General features: G+C 32.1%; 1 protein-coding gene and 1 pseudogene across 1 annotated transcript; both read right to left on the bottom strand.

Annotated features, from left to right (window-relative positions):
* Positions 1-6,004: 6,004 nt before the first annotated feature.
* LOC132307270 ((R,S)-reticuline 7-O-methyltransferase-like) lies at positions 6,005-19,022 on the bottom strand. The gene is made up of 3 exons (XM_059804981.1): positions 18,113-19,022; positions 7,410-8,158; positions 6,005-6,350 (listed from the first exon to the last, which is right to left on the bottom strand). Exons 1-3 carry the CDS (start codon positions 18,159-18,161, stop codon positions 6,051-6,053), a joined length of 1,098 nt encoding a protein of 365 aa, XP_059660964.1. The 5' UTR covers positions 18,162-19,022; the 3' UTR covers positions 6,005-6,050.
* Positions 13,938-18,094, bottom strand: LOC132306038 ((R,S)-reticuline 7-O-methyltransferase-like; annotated as a pseudogene).
* Positions 19,023-19,064: the final 42 nt, after the last annotated feature.

The raw sequence follows: 19,064 nt of genomic DNA, 5'->3' as shown, positions 1-19,064 counted from the left end.
GGTTGTATAGCACTCACAACTCATCTTTCATTTCATAATTTTTTTTTAATAAATTATCCATCCAATTGTCATCAAAACACCATTTTTTTAATAGAAAGCGTATTATCCCAACATTAAATTTATTATGTAGTAGTGCGTGCTGATTTGTCAAACTCAAACAAGGAAAAACAGTCATTCCAATTTTGAACCAATAATTATTAAGGTGTTATTATCATCTAATTTAAGTTTGAGCTTGTGTCATCACCACTTTGTGATATAACTGGGGTTACTATTAATCCTCAATAGTCAAAAGGCCAATGATCGACCCTCACACACACACCTATTAGTACCAACTTCTAACACTACGTCATTCAAAGTTGTTCGGACTTTTTAATGACAAATAATTTCTCTTTATTTATAAATTCATTAAAAGCCGGGATTTTCTTTAATTGTGGAATGTGGAGCTCCATTACAAAAAATAAATTTTAATATTAAATCAACTTTTATTTTCATAATAATTGTTTGAATTTTTGAAAAAATAAATATTTTCATAAAAGTACAAAGATATTCCATATTATATTGTTATAACATCTATTCTCTATATAAAATTGACTAAATCGAGAAAAAAAAAAAAAAAAAAAAAAAAAAGAAGAAGTAGAAGAAGAAATTACACATAGATCAAAGAATTTTGGATTCCACAAACATATAATTGTTTTTTCAAATATTTTAAATAGTTTGATAAATTGGACCAGTTTAGGGTTCTTTCACTTTCTTTTATATCACAAAGTTAAAACACAAGAAGTAGCAATCACTTTCCCTCTTTTCCCCCTCATTTTCTTTTTCTTTGAAACTTGTCACCACCTTTTTAGATTGCCCCTTGCTTTAAGCCTTTAACCTTGGAGGGTTTAATTATTAAAAATAAGAATAGTGATATCCACACCGAACATTTATAGTGAATTATCTTACTAAATAATTTTTAATTAACTATTTATACCAAATACAACTAAGTGGAGGCTTCATTTCCCTAAAAATAAATAAAACAAAAAAATTTGAAAATTTAAATATTCCTCATTATTTTTTAAAATGCAATGAGGTAATTAACCTCATTCATAAATTCATAACCATATGACACAATTAACTTTTGGGAAAAAACAAATCACATGACTCAATAGTTGTCTCCTTATATGTAAGGAAAAACCTCCTTTATGACTTGTCTATGTTATAAATTGGACCACACTAAATTTTATTAAGGTCAGTTTGATGGGGTAACTATTTTGTTATATTACTTTTTATTTTTTTATTTATTTTTATATTACATATTCCAAAGGACACATGTCACATTAATACAGTTAACACATCAATACAATGTGGGAATTATTACTTTTAGGCTATTACTATTTATTAATTAATGCACAAAGGAAAATGTTAGGTTAGCAAAATTTTCTAACAGAATACTTTTAATTGGTAAATATATTCCGAATATAAAAAATGTGACCTCCTACTTTCTTATCTTTTACATTAATGATTATTGGGTCAAAGAATTCGGCCAATTATAAATGCTTCTTTTTATTTTTCTCTTAAACTAAATGCTCATTTCAAATTAGAGTTTCAGTAAAGTTATTTTAGGTTGGTAGGAGTTGATGTTATCATAAAACATTAATGGCATCTAATAATATACATATTCTTAACAACTCTAAAAATGGACAGTGTTACACATTTCCAATTAAAATTTGAGAAGTGATCTTGCATTTGATGTGACGATAGTTAAATAAACATTAATGTCCTTTATTGTAATACATATTACACTTAATTCTTGTATGCATTTGTGTTTCTTATTTTAGCAAACTAATCCGATTGTTAATTGAATAAAAAAGAAATATCGAACAATTACTCTATATCTTTTGCGCACTCTATATTTTTCAACTACTCTATATCTTTGTTGACTATAAAAAGAAAATAATCAAATAAAAAAATAATTATAATTTTTTTTAAGTGAATTATGTAAATTAGGATTCTTAGTCACAAAAAAAAAGTTACGTAACTTAGGGTTCTTATTAACAAGAAAGAACACACTTATTCATGGTAAAATTGCAGCATAATTAGCTTTTCTTTTGGGAGTAGGAGAGAGAAACTCTCACTCAAATTTTCTTTTAGGAGCAAATTTCCTTTTTCTTTTTTCTTTAATGGATTCTTATATTTCCTTTTGGGAGTTGCCGTGGCAATCATACACACTTAGTTTTAGATTTTTACTTAAACAAAATGTGTGCGGTGTATGTATATATATATAAGCTATGTATAATTAATCATGAAAAGAATTGAAAGATATGTAAATAATTCTTAATGAAACTACAATTTCAAAATTTAGGATTATGTTTGTATTTCTTCTGCATAGTTAAGGCTTAAGATTATGAATGATTACTCAAAAAAAAAATTAAGGCACCTATAAACAAATTAGTCATGGACAATTGTATGATTCACATGTAGCGGATGATTATTTTGATGGGCTTCAACGTTGACTTCTGTGATGACTATGGTAGAGGAAGGCTCTGGATCTTTATAATTTCGGAAAGAAAATATTGAGAGAGAGAGAGAAACTAACCGAAAAAAGAGGAGAAAGTGACGTGAGGGGGAGAAATACAACCTGGTATTTACCATTTGTGAAACAATTTTGAATATTTTTTCGTGCAGTTTAGCACTACTCTTGTTTTAAATACGGCAAATAAGCAACAATTACATAATTCAAGATAAAATCACAGATCAAAATTAGTGAAGTATAACATTTTCCCTCCAAAATAGGATCACTTTTATTAAATTGGACTGTGACAAACAAATGCTTTTTGAACACACTAACAGATAAATAAAAAATAAAATAAAATAAAATAAAATAAATTGCAGTAGCGTGATAGAACCAAAATACTTGTCACTTGACAGCATTAAGTAGGTTTCTCTTTTTTCATGCATTTATTATTGAAAAAAAAAATTCAATTTGCAGATCCAGCAATGCAAAGCCATTCATTCTGGAAGATCTTGTCGCACACCAAATTGGGATTTATGGCACTGAAGAATTCGGCTGTGAGATTGAACTTTTGTGTGACGCTGAAGCATGTGTCGCCAATTTCTGCCCCATAAATCGTTGTACAATCCGGAGCTGGCTTTCCGAACCCAACTGCACAATCACACAACATAAAAATAATGTATAAATATATGTGAACATATATATATAGCAATGTAATAATTGTATATGTATTTGTTGTACGTTGTAATGTCAAAACTTACTGCCAAGATTAATTCTGCTCTCCGCCATGGAAATTATGAGTAGGAAAGAGAGAAATAGGAGAATGTTAAAGAAGATGGCTGTTTTGTGGTTTGTCTGAGCCATGCTGCCACTTTTATATATATATATATATATATATATATATATGTCGTCTACTAAAATAAAATTGGTGACTGAACTGAATTTGTTATTGGTTTATCAAGTTTACTGAAATTTGTGATATTTATAGTGAGAATGTCTAGAAAGGGAACAAAATATGAGACAAGAGATCGATGTTATCCGAGTGTTTCACGAGGTGGTCGGCTTCCTTGTGAATTGACACAACAATTAGAGTGAATAATGTGAAGCATAGGATCGGCGCTATGCTTGCTGTGCTTGTGAAACAAAATAAAATTGTTAAATCAAATATGATATTATTTGGAAAAAGTGACTCCGTTTGTTTCGAAGTAAAATATATTTTTTTAGTAATATATATATATATATATATATATATTAATTTTTAGTATTTGATAAAGGTCTAAGTCGAGGTTGAGGACCTGAGGTTGATAAATAAGTTATTTTTATTAAATTTTAATAATTTTTTTTGTATATAAATATTTTACGACAATCAAATTCCAAAAAATACAAAAAAATATTTTACGCTCAAACAAATGGAGCCTAATTTGTAAATCATGTAAAGTATGATTTTATGGGCATTCGTAGTGACTGAGGGGGTCGAAGACCAAGAAGTGAGTTATTTATACCATACATTCTTCTTACGGCTAGATCCAATTTCCTAGTCCCTACAGAAAGGAAAAAGAATTTAACGCTCTTCCTTTCGAAGGGAGGATTAGGAAAATCCTATTGATTGTAACTTTCTCCAGACCTCCGGTAAAAGCATTTCGCATCGAGAAAAAGAAACCGCAGGAACGAAGTACTTAACAGAAACATCTTCTTATTGGACCTTTTGAATAACAGTCAAGAAGATCTTATGAAAATGAAGGATTCGCATAGAAGATGTAAAGAGATATTGGACATTCTAGAAAAGTGATTCGCAACCGATTTACTGAAAAATAAGTTTTAAATCCAATGGGTTTATTTCTTCTTCTGTTTTTTTTAGATGAAAATGGATTTTGAATCTTTAGCACAATCTATATATTCGGAATAGAAGGGGCAGAGGGAATTTTCGGTGGAGCGGTGAAATGTGTAGAGATCGGAAAGAACACCAACGACGAAAACACTCTGCTGGGCCGTCCGTTTGATATCCAAAAACTGCTCAGCAACAGTCGGACAAGTGGGAAATGTTGGGGTGAACCAGAAAAGTTTGGATGGAGCCGGATCTAAACGTTGGCTAAGTAAGCGTCCTGTAATAAGAGGAGTAGTTATGAACCCTGTAGACCATCCCCATGGGGGAGGTGAAGGGAGGGCCCTAATTGGTAGAATAAAAAAAACCCAACTAACGAGGAGATCTTGGCGGAATTACCACATATGAAATTGAGCACAATTTTGCAAAGAAATAGCCCACTTGCTTCTCGAGAAGAGATGGGAAAAAGATATTTAAAAAAATGATATATTAGTATTTTATGCTCTATTAGATTTTTTTGGTGAAAATAACATAATTACTCCTTTAAAATGTGGAACTAAATATTATTTTCATAATAATCACAGAATAAAACTGTGTTTTTGTTTTTAAAGAAAAAATAAACACAATAAAATCATGAGAATACATTTGTAAATTATATGAATGTAATTTCTTAGTTCCCCTCTTTCATGTACAGTATTTTCTTTTATTTTTTAAAGAAATATGTTGGGCGACACGATGGTCTTAGATTTAAACTCTCGAAACCAGCTTCTTGGGCTTTATAGTTGAGTTTGAGAAAGCCGGACTTGGGCTTTTTAGTTGAGTTTGAGCAAGCCAGACTCAGCCCAGCTTAAATGTGGGACGACAATGACAAATTCAAAGAGTGGATCAAAGCTTCCCAAATTGTCATGCATTGTTTGACAGCATTGAATTGGAGTTTGAATTATTTATTTTTTTAAATCTTGAATTAAATTTTCTATAATTTCAATTTCAAGACACTGATTGCAAAGAAGATCATCATTTTTGATAATAAGGTAAATATTGCTAACTCATTGAATGAATGTCTTGTTTTAAAAAATGATTATTTTGAAATTGAATTGCAAACTGCACAATCAAGAGTTTTTATAATTGTCTACAGTGAAATTGAAATGAATGAGAAATATCTCCTATCACATTTCTCTCTTCTACCATATGATGCTCAATTCGATCATTCAGAGCATCACATCCCAACCGATTTTAAATTAAAAAAAAAAACTATCGTACTTTGAAAAAATAAAGACAGATGTTAATCAATTGACGTGGAGTGTTTTAAACCATTTAGTTGAAGATTGTAAACACAAGGTCAGTACCAAATATTTCAATATGAACAGCCTTAGACACTTGAACAAACCTTTGGAGCATGGAAAGAGCAGCTTGAATTTGAAATTAGAGGACGACATACATTGCGTATATTGATAATATGATTGATTCTGATATTAATAGACAAAAGAAATAAAATTTTAAAATCTAAAAAGTATGAATTAATGGGCTCAGTGAAAATTATTATTAAACACTAGCAATGTATGAACAATACTAGCACAAATGTTTTTATTATAATCACAAGTGCAAAAACATGGATTACAGAGCAATTCACTACATATTCTCTGTATAAATCAACGCCAAACATTTGCTTTTAAGCCTAGCTTTAAACATGTTATAAAAACATTTATTATAACCATAACAATATATATTACCAAGTCACTCTGGGTAAGCTTCAATGATTGACAGAAAAGCTGGAATTTTGATGATGTTGTAACGTAAAAATCCTCCATTTTCGAGTACTTTCTTCCATTCAAGCTCAGTCCTTTCCTTCCCACCGGAGGTGTGTGCAATCATCAGTAGATCAAACACAAATCCTGCGTTGTCAAATAAGCTATCACCTTCTGGCTGTAGAACCAGTTCAACAATGATCACTTTTCCGGTTTTTTCCGGTATTGCTTTCCGGCAATTTTTCAAGATCTTGGCACAATCTTCGTCACTCCAATCGTGCAATATCCACTGCATTGCCAAATTATTGTGGGACGTGGTCGGTAAGTAAGTTTAATGTTTAAGAACAATGTTAAGTTGATTACATTGTTATAAAACTTGGTCAAGATACAACTTTTGTTTTTTTGTTTTTCTTTTTTTTCAAAATAAGAAAACAACATGTTGACGTGCATGGATAGAATTTTCACTAGTCAAGACGTACAAAGTCAAAATAGTCTCAACCACGTCACCCAATAGAAGTTAGCTCTCCTAAAGAGAATTAAAAGGGATCTTGGATGAGAGGATGGAAAATTATGTAAGTCCATTAAAAAGGACCCAGCTTGGGGAAAGAAAGGAAAGTCCAAACAGAGGCAAACTCCTTATTATTACCATTAAATGTTCAACTACCGCTCATCTAATAAGTTAAATTTCATTTATTGAGAGTCACACCTATTTAGTGTGCGTTACCTGACAACATGGTTAAAAGTTAATGATAAACTGTGGGCTTGCTAACCAAAGTCGCCCCAAAGCTTATTTTAAAACGACCATTAAAATATTTCTTTGTAAAAAAATTAAAAATTTATCCAAAATTTAAACCTCAACTAATCATAAATTAAAGTCAAATAACGATTGAAAAAGTACCTGATTAAGTTTAACTTTAAAACACCTAGACATACACCTAAACAAATAACTTTAAAACACCTAGACAAATAACTTTAAAGTCATAAATGATCCGGAATAACTGATTAAGTTAAGCCACAACGGCTGTAATTAACAAAGCCCTCAATTGTGTGATTTTTATCAAATTACCCTTTCTCACCAGTGAGCAATGACCTTAGTACTTGAGGCTATAAATTGAGGGAGTATGGAATCATTGAAGGTAAAACTCATAGTTATGGAATTCATAAATTGGTCTCTTTGCCCTCCCTGTAATTGGTATGACTTTCCCCAACCCTCACCCAACTCCTTTGACTATCACTTTTCTGTATGTGAACAAACAGCAAGTAATATATCTGCAAACATATGTATAATTATATATGTATATATAATATAATATGCATGCAAATGTATGAGTAGCAATTTGTTCCATACCTTCATGAAGACTGCATCAGCATTAGGAATACCCCTGAACATGTCGCCCCCCACATGTGAAACTCCATTTTGATCAGGTGCGGTCGCAACTACATGTGGCAAATCAAAGTTAATACCCTTGATATGCGGGTGGGCCCTCACAATCTCTGCCATCGCTGCGCCGGTCCCACCACCCACATCCACCAGGGATCCCAGACAACCGAACCCGTCTTTATAGCCTGAGATGATGGCTCTCAACAAGATCTTGGCCGTACATTGCATGCCATCGTTAAACATCTTGTTCAATTCAGGATTGACCGATGCAAAGTCCCATATCCCACGGCCATGAGCCTTTTCGAACGCAAAACCGCCTTCTTTCACGCAGCCACTAAGATGATGCCACGGTGCCAATAGCAGCGGATGGTTTTCCATCAGCAGCATTGGAGCCAGGCTTATCTCTGCATCGTGTAACAGCCACATGGAGGAATTGGTTAGTCCGTAGAGGGCGTCTGCGCCGTCCGATTGAGAGGTGACGGTGAAGATCTTCTTTCGTACTAGCAATCTCATGATACGCGCGAGGCAGGTGATATCCGGAGACGTAGAGTCAATGGATGTGGCAATTTGGGACAAGGTGATTGGACAGCCATGAGAGTGTATAATATCAGCTATGCGGAGCTCCACAGCACATTTCAAAGCCATAGAGTCTGCAAAGTTAAACATGTATTGCCATATCTCTGCCTGCCCTTGTAGCATGCCCTGCTCATCAACTGCTTCATGCGATCCCATTCTCTCTCTCTAAAAAGCCAAAGTTAACCAATTATTAATAGCTCCTCTCTAAAAAAGCCAAAGTAAAACCAAATATTAAGAGAAAATCCTGGCACGTATTTATATTACATTAAGCTGGAAGTCACGTCAACTTTTTCTTTTTCTATTTGTTTTTTTCTTTTAAGATTTTGTACAACATGTCCATTATTATTATAATTATTATTATTTAAACATACATGTCCCCTTTTTATAATAATTGTAATTTTGAATTGGAACAAACAAATCTCATCCAAAGATACGACATTGACAATTCTCTGATTAATTTAAAACATGACAATTTTTTATTTTTATTTTTGAATTTTAAGATTATGTATATATAACATTTGCTCTATATAATAATTATTGTACTTTTGAATTGGAACAAACATTGATTCACCAAACATATCTCATCAAAGATTCGACATTTGATTAACACCGTGCACATAACACAATAACTTGATTGACACTACCCCATTTTAAAATTCCAAATTAGATATGGTATGACATGTCAAAATCTTTGCAATTATGAATCAACCTTCCTAAGGTTTGGAATTTGAAAATTTTGCGGAAACAATTTTCTGAATTGAAAATCCAAAACTCTACAAAAATAATGCTGTTTTTAGAATTATAAACTTACGAACAAAGCATGCCCACATTTTCCTAGTTCAAAGAGTTTCTCTAATGAAAAGACTTCTAATGTTTTTTTCCCATTATTTTCTTTTAAATATTACACAAGCTTTTTTGTTTTATGTTTTATTTGGTTAGGTAAAAACAGTTAGAAAAGAAAGTAAAAAGAAAAATTTTAAATTTTTTAAAAGTTTGGATAAATAGAAAAAGAAAACTAATGTAAAATTTAGTTTCTATAGATTATTTTCCCTCAAAATTTACCCCGCAAAAAACACAGGAAAATTTTGTTTTCATGTGAAAGAAAAGCTTATTTATTTGTAATTCCTATTTTACTCAGTACCTTAATTGTATAAAGTTCCCTCCAAAATAACTTCTATTCTGATGTAAACTTCTATTTTAAAGTAAGTTCATAAGGTAAATTATATAATTATATATACAGAATATCAATGATCATTTGAGTACTGTTCTATATTGTAATTCTAGCCACTTATGCTCCGGTATGAATATATATATATATGGTGAAATATTTGATTTTTCTCCCAAACAGTAATATTACCTCTTCATCTCTAATTTTTTTTTTTAATTTGTTTATCTTAGACTAATACTAATTAGTTTTATCTAAAAAAATATTATGAAGCCTTATTCTAAATATAAATAATAAAAATGAATATAAACAATTATATATTTGAATTTAATAATCCATCATTTTCCTTTATAACAGTAGTTTTGGTATGCATAATCATTTTCTTTTCACTTTCATGCTATCCAAACTAACATACTAATATTTTTTAACAATTTTGTCAGATAATGTTTCATACTAATCAAATGCATGCTAGAAAATCTCTTTTTTTGTTATTCACTTCATTTTTCTTTCACTTTCTATTTCTTTTCTTTTTTATCTTATTTCCATCTAACCGAGAAGAGCTTTTTAAAAGAAAAAAAAAATGTTTGTTACAAAGAAAGATTGGAGATTATATGACAAATATTTTTTTGTCATTGCAATGTTACTCTTAAAGGATATGAAACTATTATTTTTAATGTTGTAAAATCATGTCATTTTAATGGAATGGGATCCTCATGTTTCAAAGTGTAAGTAAATCAAAATACTCTTGTTAAATTAAGATAAGGGTTTATTGTTATAATGATCAAAACTAATGATCTATGTGACTCTTGAAACAAAAATAAAGGGAGGAGTTTAAAGAAAATTAGTAAAGAATGAAAAATATTACAATTTTTGTTCTAGATTGTGTACCAATCGAATTCTTATATTTGAGTACCATGAAAGATACTGTGAAAACAAAAAAGAAACGATACGGTTATGGAAAACTGAAAAGGTAAGGAAAAGAGTTAGAAAAGACAGAAAAATTGACTTATTTTATGAAAATAAACAAAATTAGTAATGATATTTATTTAAGTTGAAATTTTATAATAACACGTCATATATATATATATGGCATGTGCCCTTATTGAAATTTTTTATTATTACATTTTACATCTCTAAATTTATATATTTTTTGCATTTATACTTATAAAATTTTGAAATTGCCCCTACTGAAATTATTAAAAAACTTCTCTATATAAATTTGCTCCCCTCATATAAATTTTTAAATCCATCCCTGATTAAGGGTAAGTTATTGTTTTCAAATTGCTCAGGGGATTAGTTGCATTGCTACGTACAAAATCATAAAAGTGGATATTAATTTTTTTTTTTAAACCTAATATATACTTTAAAAAAAAAATGACAATTGATTTGAACTTAACCTAAATCAGCTACGCAAATTCCCTTGGCTCCCTTAGGGGAAAACGGTGCTCAAATTTGCGTGAGAATAAATTTAATGATGAATGTAACTTCACCACATCAATCCTTTTAGTTATCACCCACACATTTTTGTTTGGGATACCAGACACGTAGGAATCAAAGCCTACCAAAACTTGTTATAGGATTAGGATTTAGGTGTACAAAAAGGACAATTTTTTTTCTATCACATTGTCTCTTTAAAGAGACAATGGGACCAACTTCTAATGTGATGTATTTGACAAGACTTATTCTACCACGTAAGTACACAGAGCAGAGTTGGAGCTCAAAGCGCCAAATTTGTATCACAGAGTTGGAGCGAAAGCGCGTGAAGGAAAGAGGAGGAGAATGCGCAAAACTTATGACGTCCGTTTAAAAGAATTATGTGACTAAGTGTAGTACAAGTACTTATAAAGAGAATTCTCACCTTAAATCACATAATCTTTCTCAACGGATGTCGTTGTCACGCTCTGAACGCGGTTCTGTTTTTGCTTTTACGCTCTACGCATGTTCTTACTTCCATTTTCACTATTTATGACTTAATTTTATTGCTTTCGCGCTTTTGCTCCCACTCCAATTTCCTGTGACTTAATTCTCACCTAATACCGCGATATTGTTAGTTCAGAATAACCTCAAATGGACAAGAAAAAGTGAGGGCTTTAGGGCTACTGTCTTTGGTAGAAAAGGTCATTTTGGACTCAAATGTAGTTGGATAAAAAAGACGAGTGAAGAGGGGTGAGTTGGGTTTTGGGCTTACGGGGACAGTGGTCTATCTTGTTAACTTGCAAGATGTGAGAGGTGGGCCCATTTTGGGCCATGTCAGTATGACACTACTAACTTGTGGATGCTATTCGATTCAGGCTCACATGCTTATGTGGGCAGGTTGGCCCAACAAGTTGTCAAGTCTAATACGTTGTTAGAGCCCTGTGTGGGCCTATAGTATGGAATAGGCTTAGGCCTGCAAATTTATGGTTTCAAAATTCTAAAATATATGAGGTTCTAGGAAATACCTTTTTTTGGACAAATTAGGGGGAGAGGGACTCGAACAAGGCATGGGAGTTAGGTGCTCTACCAACTAAGTCACTAGGTAATGCTCATGATTTTATCTCTTAAGTGGCCTTACAAAGTGAGTTTTTGATTGCCAAAGGTTCTAAGTAGCTTTTTCCTAATTACTCATGTTTTTGTTGTTATCCTGAAAGCTTTATTTGGTTATATGGAATCAATTAGAAAAGAAAGAAAAGACAAATTTTTTAATTTTTTTTTGGAATTTGGAGAGAAAAAAAGAGAAACGTATAAGAAAATTTAATTTGTCGCACTTGCCTATTTTCCCCTAAAATTTTTCTTGCATAAAACACGCGAAAATAATATTTTAACGTACAACTTGTTTAGTGGTTTCTTTCTTTATTTTTTTACTGGTTTCTTTGTGTGCATGAGCCATAAACTATTATGTATACACATAGGAGGCTCATCTAACCCCCCCTTTTTTTTTTCCCAATATTTATCTGATCTAATATTTGATAATAATATACTTGGCAACAACAATATATATGTTTATTGAAAAAAAAAAAACATATAATCAATTTTTTTTTTTTTAAGTTTCGTTTTTCTTAAAGTAATAATTAGTTCTACCTAAAAAAATATTATGAGGTCTTATTTTAAATATAAATAATAGAAATAAATATTAAACAATTATATTATTAAATAAAATAATCCATCATTTTATAATTTTTTTTTACTAAAGATGGATATCATCAAACACAAATTGATTTATTATTTTTAGAATTTGAAATAAATAAGGGTAGTTTTGGTATGTATAATTACTTTCTTTTCCCTTTCACACTATTCAAGTTATCTAATTAATATTTTTTGACAATTTTCTTATATAAATTTTTATGCTAACCAAACCACATTCTAGAAAATTATTTTTCTTTTCATTCACTCCACTTTCTTTTCATTTTATATTTCTTACTTATTTCCATCTAACAAAATGTGGCCTCAATATCCTATATAGACCCTTTTTTATTTCATTACTTTCCTTTCACTAATGGCCATCCAACTTAGTAACAATAGTATTTTACTTTACCATTGAAAGATTTGCCATTAGAAGGACAAAATGAATCTTTTATCCATTTTGTGCTATTGACATCAGTATATTTTGTTTGCCTTCATTAGATGTTTTAATAGTAAGGGAAAATCTGTTACATAAAATAATTTCAAATAAGGTAAGTATGATTATGATACGAAAAAAAAAAATCTATGTAAAATGTTGACAAACTTCGAGGGAGGTAAATGAAATTGATCCAAAACTGTGTTTCTTTTTTAAATAAAAAATAAACACAATAAAATCATGAGAATACTTTTGTAAATTATATGAATGTAATTTCTTTGTTCCCCTCTTTCATGTACAGTATTTTCTTATATTTTTTAAAGATATATATTGGGCCACACGATGGTCTATATTTAAACTCTTGAAACCAGTTTGGGCTTATAGTTGAGTTTGAGAAAGCCGGACTTGGGTTTTTTAGTTGAGTTTGAGCAAGCCAGACTCAGCCCAACTTAAATGTGGGACGACAATAACAAATTCAAAGAGTGGATCAAAGCTTCCCAAATTGTCATGCTTTGTTTTGAAGCAGAATTGGAGTTTGAATCAGAATCCTAATTATTTTTGTTTATAGCTCGAACTAAATTTCCTATAATTTCAATTTTAAAATTTTCTATAATTTCAATTTTAAGGCACTGATTGCAACTGAGAGTTTTTATAATAGTCTACGGTGAAATTGATGATTCAGGGCATCACACGCCAACTTATTTTTAATTTTTATTTTTTATTTTTTTGAAAAACACTATCTTACTTTGAAAAAATAAAGACAGATGTAATCAATTGACGTGGAGTGTTTAAAACCATTTAGTTGAAGATTGTAAACACAACTTCAGGACCAAATATATCAATATGAACAGCCTTAGAGACTTGTACAAACCTTTGGAGCATGGAATGAGCAGCTTGAATTTAAAATTAGAAAACGACGTACATTGCTCTATGTAAATATGATTGATTCTGATATTAATAGACAAAAGAAATAAAATTCTAAAATTTAAAAACTATGAATTAATGGGGTTAGTGAAAATTATTATTAAACACTACCAATGTATGAACAGTACTAGCACAAATGTTTTTATTATAATCACAAGTGCAAAAACATGGTACAGAGCAATTCACTACATATTCTCTGTAGAAATCAACGCCAAACATTTGCTTTTAAGCCTAGCTTTAAATATGTTATAAAAACATTTATCATAACCATAACAATATTACTAAGTCACTATTAGTAAGCTTCAATGATTGACACAAAAGCTGGAATTTTGATGATGTTGTAGCGTAAAAATCCTCCATTTTCGAGTACTTTCTTCCATTCAAGCTCAGTCCTTTCCTTCCCACCGGAGGAATGTGCAATCATCAGTAGATCAAACACAAACCCTGTGTTGTCAAATAAGCTAGCTATAACCTTCTGGCTGAAGAACCAGTTCAACAATGATCACCTTTCCGGTTTTTTCTGGTATGCTTTCCGGCAATTTTTCAAGATCTTGGCACAATCTTCGTCACTCCAATCGTGCAATATCCACTGCATTGCCAAATAATTGTGGGACGTGGTTGGTAAGCAAGTTTAACGTTTAAGAACAATGTAAAGTTGATTATATTGTTATAAAACTTGCTAAAGATAAAACATTTTTTTTTTTTCAAAATAAGAAAACATGTTGATGTGCATAGAATTTTCATTTGTCAAGATTTACAAAGTCAAAATCGTCTCAACCACGTCAACCAAAAGAAGTTAGATCTCCTCTTGGATGAGAGGATGGGAAATTAGAGTAGTGGCAGTAAAAATGGACCCAAGGTCAACCACCACTAATTTGATAAGTCAAATTTCATTTAATGAGTAAAAATGGACCCAACTTAGGGAAGCAGATTGAAAGGAAAGTCTAAACGAAAGCATTAAATGGTCAACCACCGTTAATTTGATAAGTCAAATTTCATTTAATGAGAGTCGTGCCAATTTATCAGCTCATCTGATAAACCAAATTTCATTTAATGAAAGTCACGCCTATTATTTATCCGCTTATTTGATAAACCAAATTTCATTTAACGAGAAAGAGCGTATGTTGACCTGACAACATAGGACTGTGTGGATTTTATCAGATTACCAGTAATGACCTTAGTACTTCAGCCTATAAATTGAGGGAGTATCTATGGAAGCATTGAAGCCTTCGAAGGTAAAACTCAAAAGTTATGGAATTCATAAATTGGTGTCTTTGACCTCCCTGTAATTTGGTACGACTTTCCCCAACCCTCACTCAACTTCTTTAAATTGGTCTGTTTTCCTCTCCTTTGATTATCACTTTTCTGTATGTCAACAAACAGCCAGTAATATATGTGCAAACATATGAATAATTGTATATGTATATAAAATATGCATGCAAATGTACGTATGAGTAGCAATTTGTTCCATACCTTCATGAAGACTGCATCAGCATTAGGAATATCGTTGAACATGTCGCCTCCCACTCTCTCTCTCTCTCTCTCTAAAAAAAAAAAGCCAAGGTTAACCAACATGTCCTTTTTTTATTATTTTTTTAAACATTTCCCTTTTTATAATAATTGTAATTTTGAATTGGAACAAACATATCTCATCCAAAGATACGAAAATTGACAATTTTCTGATTAATGTAAAACATGCCAATTTTTTATTTTTATTTTTGAATTTTAAGATTATGTATATATATATCATTTGCTCTATATAATATAATTGTACTTTTGAATTGGAAAAGCGCATTGATTTATCAAACGTATCTCATCAATGATTCGACATTTGTTTAACACCGTGCAAATAACCCAACAACTTGATTGACACGTCCCCATTTTTAAAGTCCAAATTAGATATGGTATGACATATCTAAATCTTTGCAATTATGAATCAGTGTTGCTAAGGTTTGGAATTTGTGGTCATGGCAATGGAGACGGTTTTTGGTGGGTGTAACTTCTCGTCTTTGTTTAGATTATTCTAACTCGTGTTCGCCTAAAATTGGCCAAACGTAGTGTCCTGTCATTTTTTTCCGGTCTCGGCTTGTTCATTTTTTTATTTTATGATGGTTCAAAATACATGTCATTTTCTTAAAAATGTACAACTTTTTATAAAATTTTTAGGGAAAATTACATATAAATGGAGTTAAAGTTTCATATTTACTTAAAGACTGAGTCAAAGTTCCATATTTCTCTAAAATGGATTGCTGAGGTGGCACATGATTTTTTACTGTTTAGAAAATTGTGGTGCCTAAAATGCCCTTCCCTAACAAAAACAGTAGTACCTTCAGTTCAAAAAAGTAGTACCTTCGAAGAAAAAGTAGTACCTTCGCGGGTGTTTAAAAAACATGGTACCTGGACACCAAAAATACCTTCAGTTAAAAAAAGTAATACCTTCGAAGAAAAAGTAGTACCTTCGCGGAAGGGTATTTTAGGCACCACAATTTCTAAACAGTAAAAAACCATGTGCCACCTCAGCAATCCATTTTAGAGAAATATGAAAATTTGACTCAGCCTCTAAGTAAATATGGAACTTTGACTCCATTTATACGTAATTTTCCCATTATAATATATATATATATATATTCACATATATATATATATAATCTAATATTTATATGTATATAATGAGACGAGCTTTCTTCATGAACATAAACGAGCCTAAATGAACTCGTGTTCATAAGCCTATATGAACCGAGCCCAACTTTATTCAAGCTCGACTCATTTACTAAACGAGTCTATAAATTATGCTCAAACTCGGCTCGTTTACTTAGCAAACAAGTTTGAGCTGAGCTCTTAGCAAGTCGAACCCAAAATGTTAATGAACAGCTCGGTTCATTTGCAGCCCTGCACTTACCCTGCCCTACCCTATTTACTCTCAAATGTTTTCCCTTTTTTTATTTTTATCCGCAAACACAATTATACAACCATACAAAAAACATTATCAATAATGGTTTAACATAAATTTCAAATTATAAATATTTTATAATAGTTTATACTATTTTATATCTACATTATATGAGGGTAGTATAGTAAGATTAAGCCTCAACGAGACGGGCTGACTCCCTCCCACACTTCCCATAAAATCCATCCCCGCCCAAATTCTTTAAGCAATTTCCCTAAAATCAATTTAAACGAGGTTTAAATTCACGGACTCATTGTCACCCCTATCAATACCCAACTTTATAAATGCATTGATAGTGACTCATTATCTACAGTTTCAGTTGTCGGATTATTTCACCTCAATCAATTAAAATTAAATGACTACACCTAGTACCTGCTCAAATGTTAGGCACAACGAATCCTTTTTACCACAAATAGAGGTTTTGTAATTTAAACTTTCTTTTTTTTTCTTTTTTAATTGATACCCATATACATTTATCTTTTACGTGACTTCAACTTTTGACCTCTCTTTAAAAAATTAGAGGCTGATACCGTTAGACTAAACTTGGGTAGCGGGCAATGAACATCCCTATCTCTATAAGTATGCAATTAGAATATATATACCTCTATAAGTTTTTTAAAATCTCCAATTTTTATTTTTGGTGCGAAAATGGGCTGTTGCCAATAGAGCTTAAAAAAACTATAGTGTTCTTATGTATTTGGAAGAAAAAAAAAAAAAAAAATGAAAGAAAAAAATATATAAAATGACCAAATCACCCGACCAAAAGCAAAGTGATTTGTTTACATATAAAATGGTATAAGGGCATTTTGGAGAGAACAAAATGGCAGCTTAGAGAATTTGTTACTCAATATAGACATGTGCAACGCACATGGCTACTTAAATGTGATTTTCTGACCTATTATACTAATTAAGATCTTATTTATCCATTTTTTTAAAATTAACGAACTTATATATCCAAAATAAAAATTAAAAAGTGTTATGTGGCAAAATTTTAAACATTAGAAGTGTTTTTCTCACGTTAGCTTTTCAACTTTATCCAAACTACATTATTTTGATGTATCAATGTGATGGTGTTAGAATTCTTGCATCATGTGATGTGGCTCTTTGATTTAATAATTTTGGTTCATCTTGATTTAAGGTGTTTGGTGTGCATCAAAATGACATTGTTTTGATGAATTTTTAATACGTATTTATAACAGGGGATCAGGATTAGGTAAATCGCATAGTCATTATGATGTGTCAATTTATTTAGGGGTCGTGATAGATGAGCCGATGATTTTGGCCGATTAGCTTGACAGAATACACATGGCAGTACAGGTAAGCAATATTTTTTTTTTTTGGTTTTTTTGGGTAAAGTGGATTCCCTCTTTTTCCTTTTTTCTCTCTCCTCTCTTTTTATCGTTAAGGAATCATCGCACACAATTCACAGTTCACTACCGAGCTCCCTCTTGCTCACTGGCTGCCGATTCAATCCAGCTGAGCTCACCGCCGCAATTCTTCATCACGGTTGAGCCCTCCACCGTCCGAGCTCGCCGTCGCCATCTCTCCATCATCTGAGCTCTCTGCCATCGCTCTATCACAGCCAGCCCATCGCCACCACTAGTCAGATCATCCTCAACCGAGCCTAAGTTCATCCTCGCCGAACTCACCACCGAGAGGCTCACAACCAAGCTTCTCCTTGCTTGCCGACCGCCATCATCCAAAGCAGCAAGCTCACGGCCGAGTCATCCAGGACCAAGCCATCCACAGACAAGCATTCCATCGGCCGAGTTCTCCACATCCAAGACCGTCTTCATCCTCGCCGTCCATCTCACCGTCATCCCACCCTTCGTCGGAATAGCGACTTCTCTAGTCGCTGTTGTCGCCGCCATTAGGCCATTCCTCCATCGTCGCCAGTGGGGTCTTCTTTTGCTCACGGTCATTCCATCCCTACTACCGACCGTCTGCTCATTACCATCACCACATCACCGAGGTTGCCATCCTCCAAGTTCTCTGCACCACCTTGCTCCATGGTCCGTCACCACTGTTGCACCGCCGTTCCGTACTCTCTACACCATCTTTGCTTACCAATCCATTCGGTCTTCGTCCTCGCCGGACTCTGTGTAGCAAACTTGTCCCGCCGATCTCACAGACCCAACCAATAAGGAAAAAATGGGTTAGTTAGAAAGAGAAAGAGAAAGAGAAAGAAGAGAGATGGGAGAGAAATTGAGGGAAAAAAAATCTGGACAGCCACGTGTTTCTGCCTAGCAAATTTGCCAAAATCATCGGCCCAAATATCATTTTCCTTTATTTATTTGTTTTTTCTAGCATATAAATCACAAACTCACATTGTCTTGTGCCAAAACTTGAAGCATCAGCAGCTCACTTTGAAATCTAGAAGAAATAAAACTAAATTACAATTCTTGGTGTGTGACAAATTTGTCCATGTAAATTTTGCTTTAGCTTCTGACCAACCCATTAGGTCATTTAATC

The sequence above is a fragment of the Cornus florida genome, unplaced genomic scaffold (genome assembly GCF_030987335.1).
Source record: "Cornus florida cultivar Cherokee Brave unplaced genomic scaffold, ASM3098733v1 CherokeeBrave_3.0.0_Hap2_Chr05, whole genome shotgun sequence".
Classification (NCBI taxonomy): Eukaryota; Viridiplantae; Streptophyta; class Magnoliopsida; order Cornales; family Cornaceae; genus Cornus; species Cornus florida.
The sequence above is the reverse complement of the archived record's forward strand: the minus strand, read 5'-3'. Positions and strand labels throughout refer to the sequence as shown.

Excerpts from the sequence above, each read along its gene's own strand:
- LOC132307270 (XM_059804981.1), bottom strand. The coding sequence starts at position 18,161 with ATGGCAGAGAGCTCAGATGATGGAGAGATGGCGACGGCGAGCTCGGAC. Across the intron at positions 8,159-18,112 it reads GGCGACGGCGAGCTCGGACG|CAGTTGATGAGCAGGGCATG; the intron begins GTGGAGGGCTCA and ends GATCGCATGAAG. Across the intron at positions 6,351-7,409 it reads CTGATGCAGTCTTCATGAAG|TGGATATTGCACGATTGGAG; the intron begins GTATGGAACAAA and ends TTGGCAATGCAG.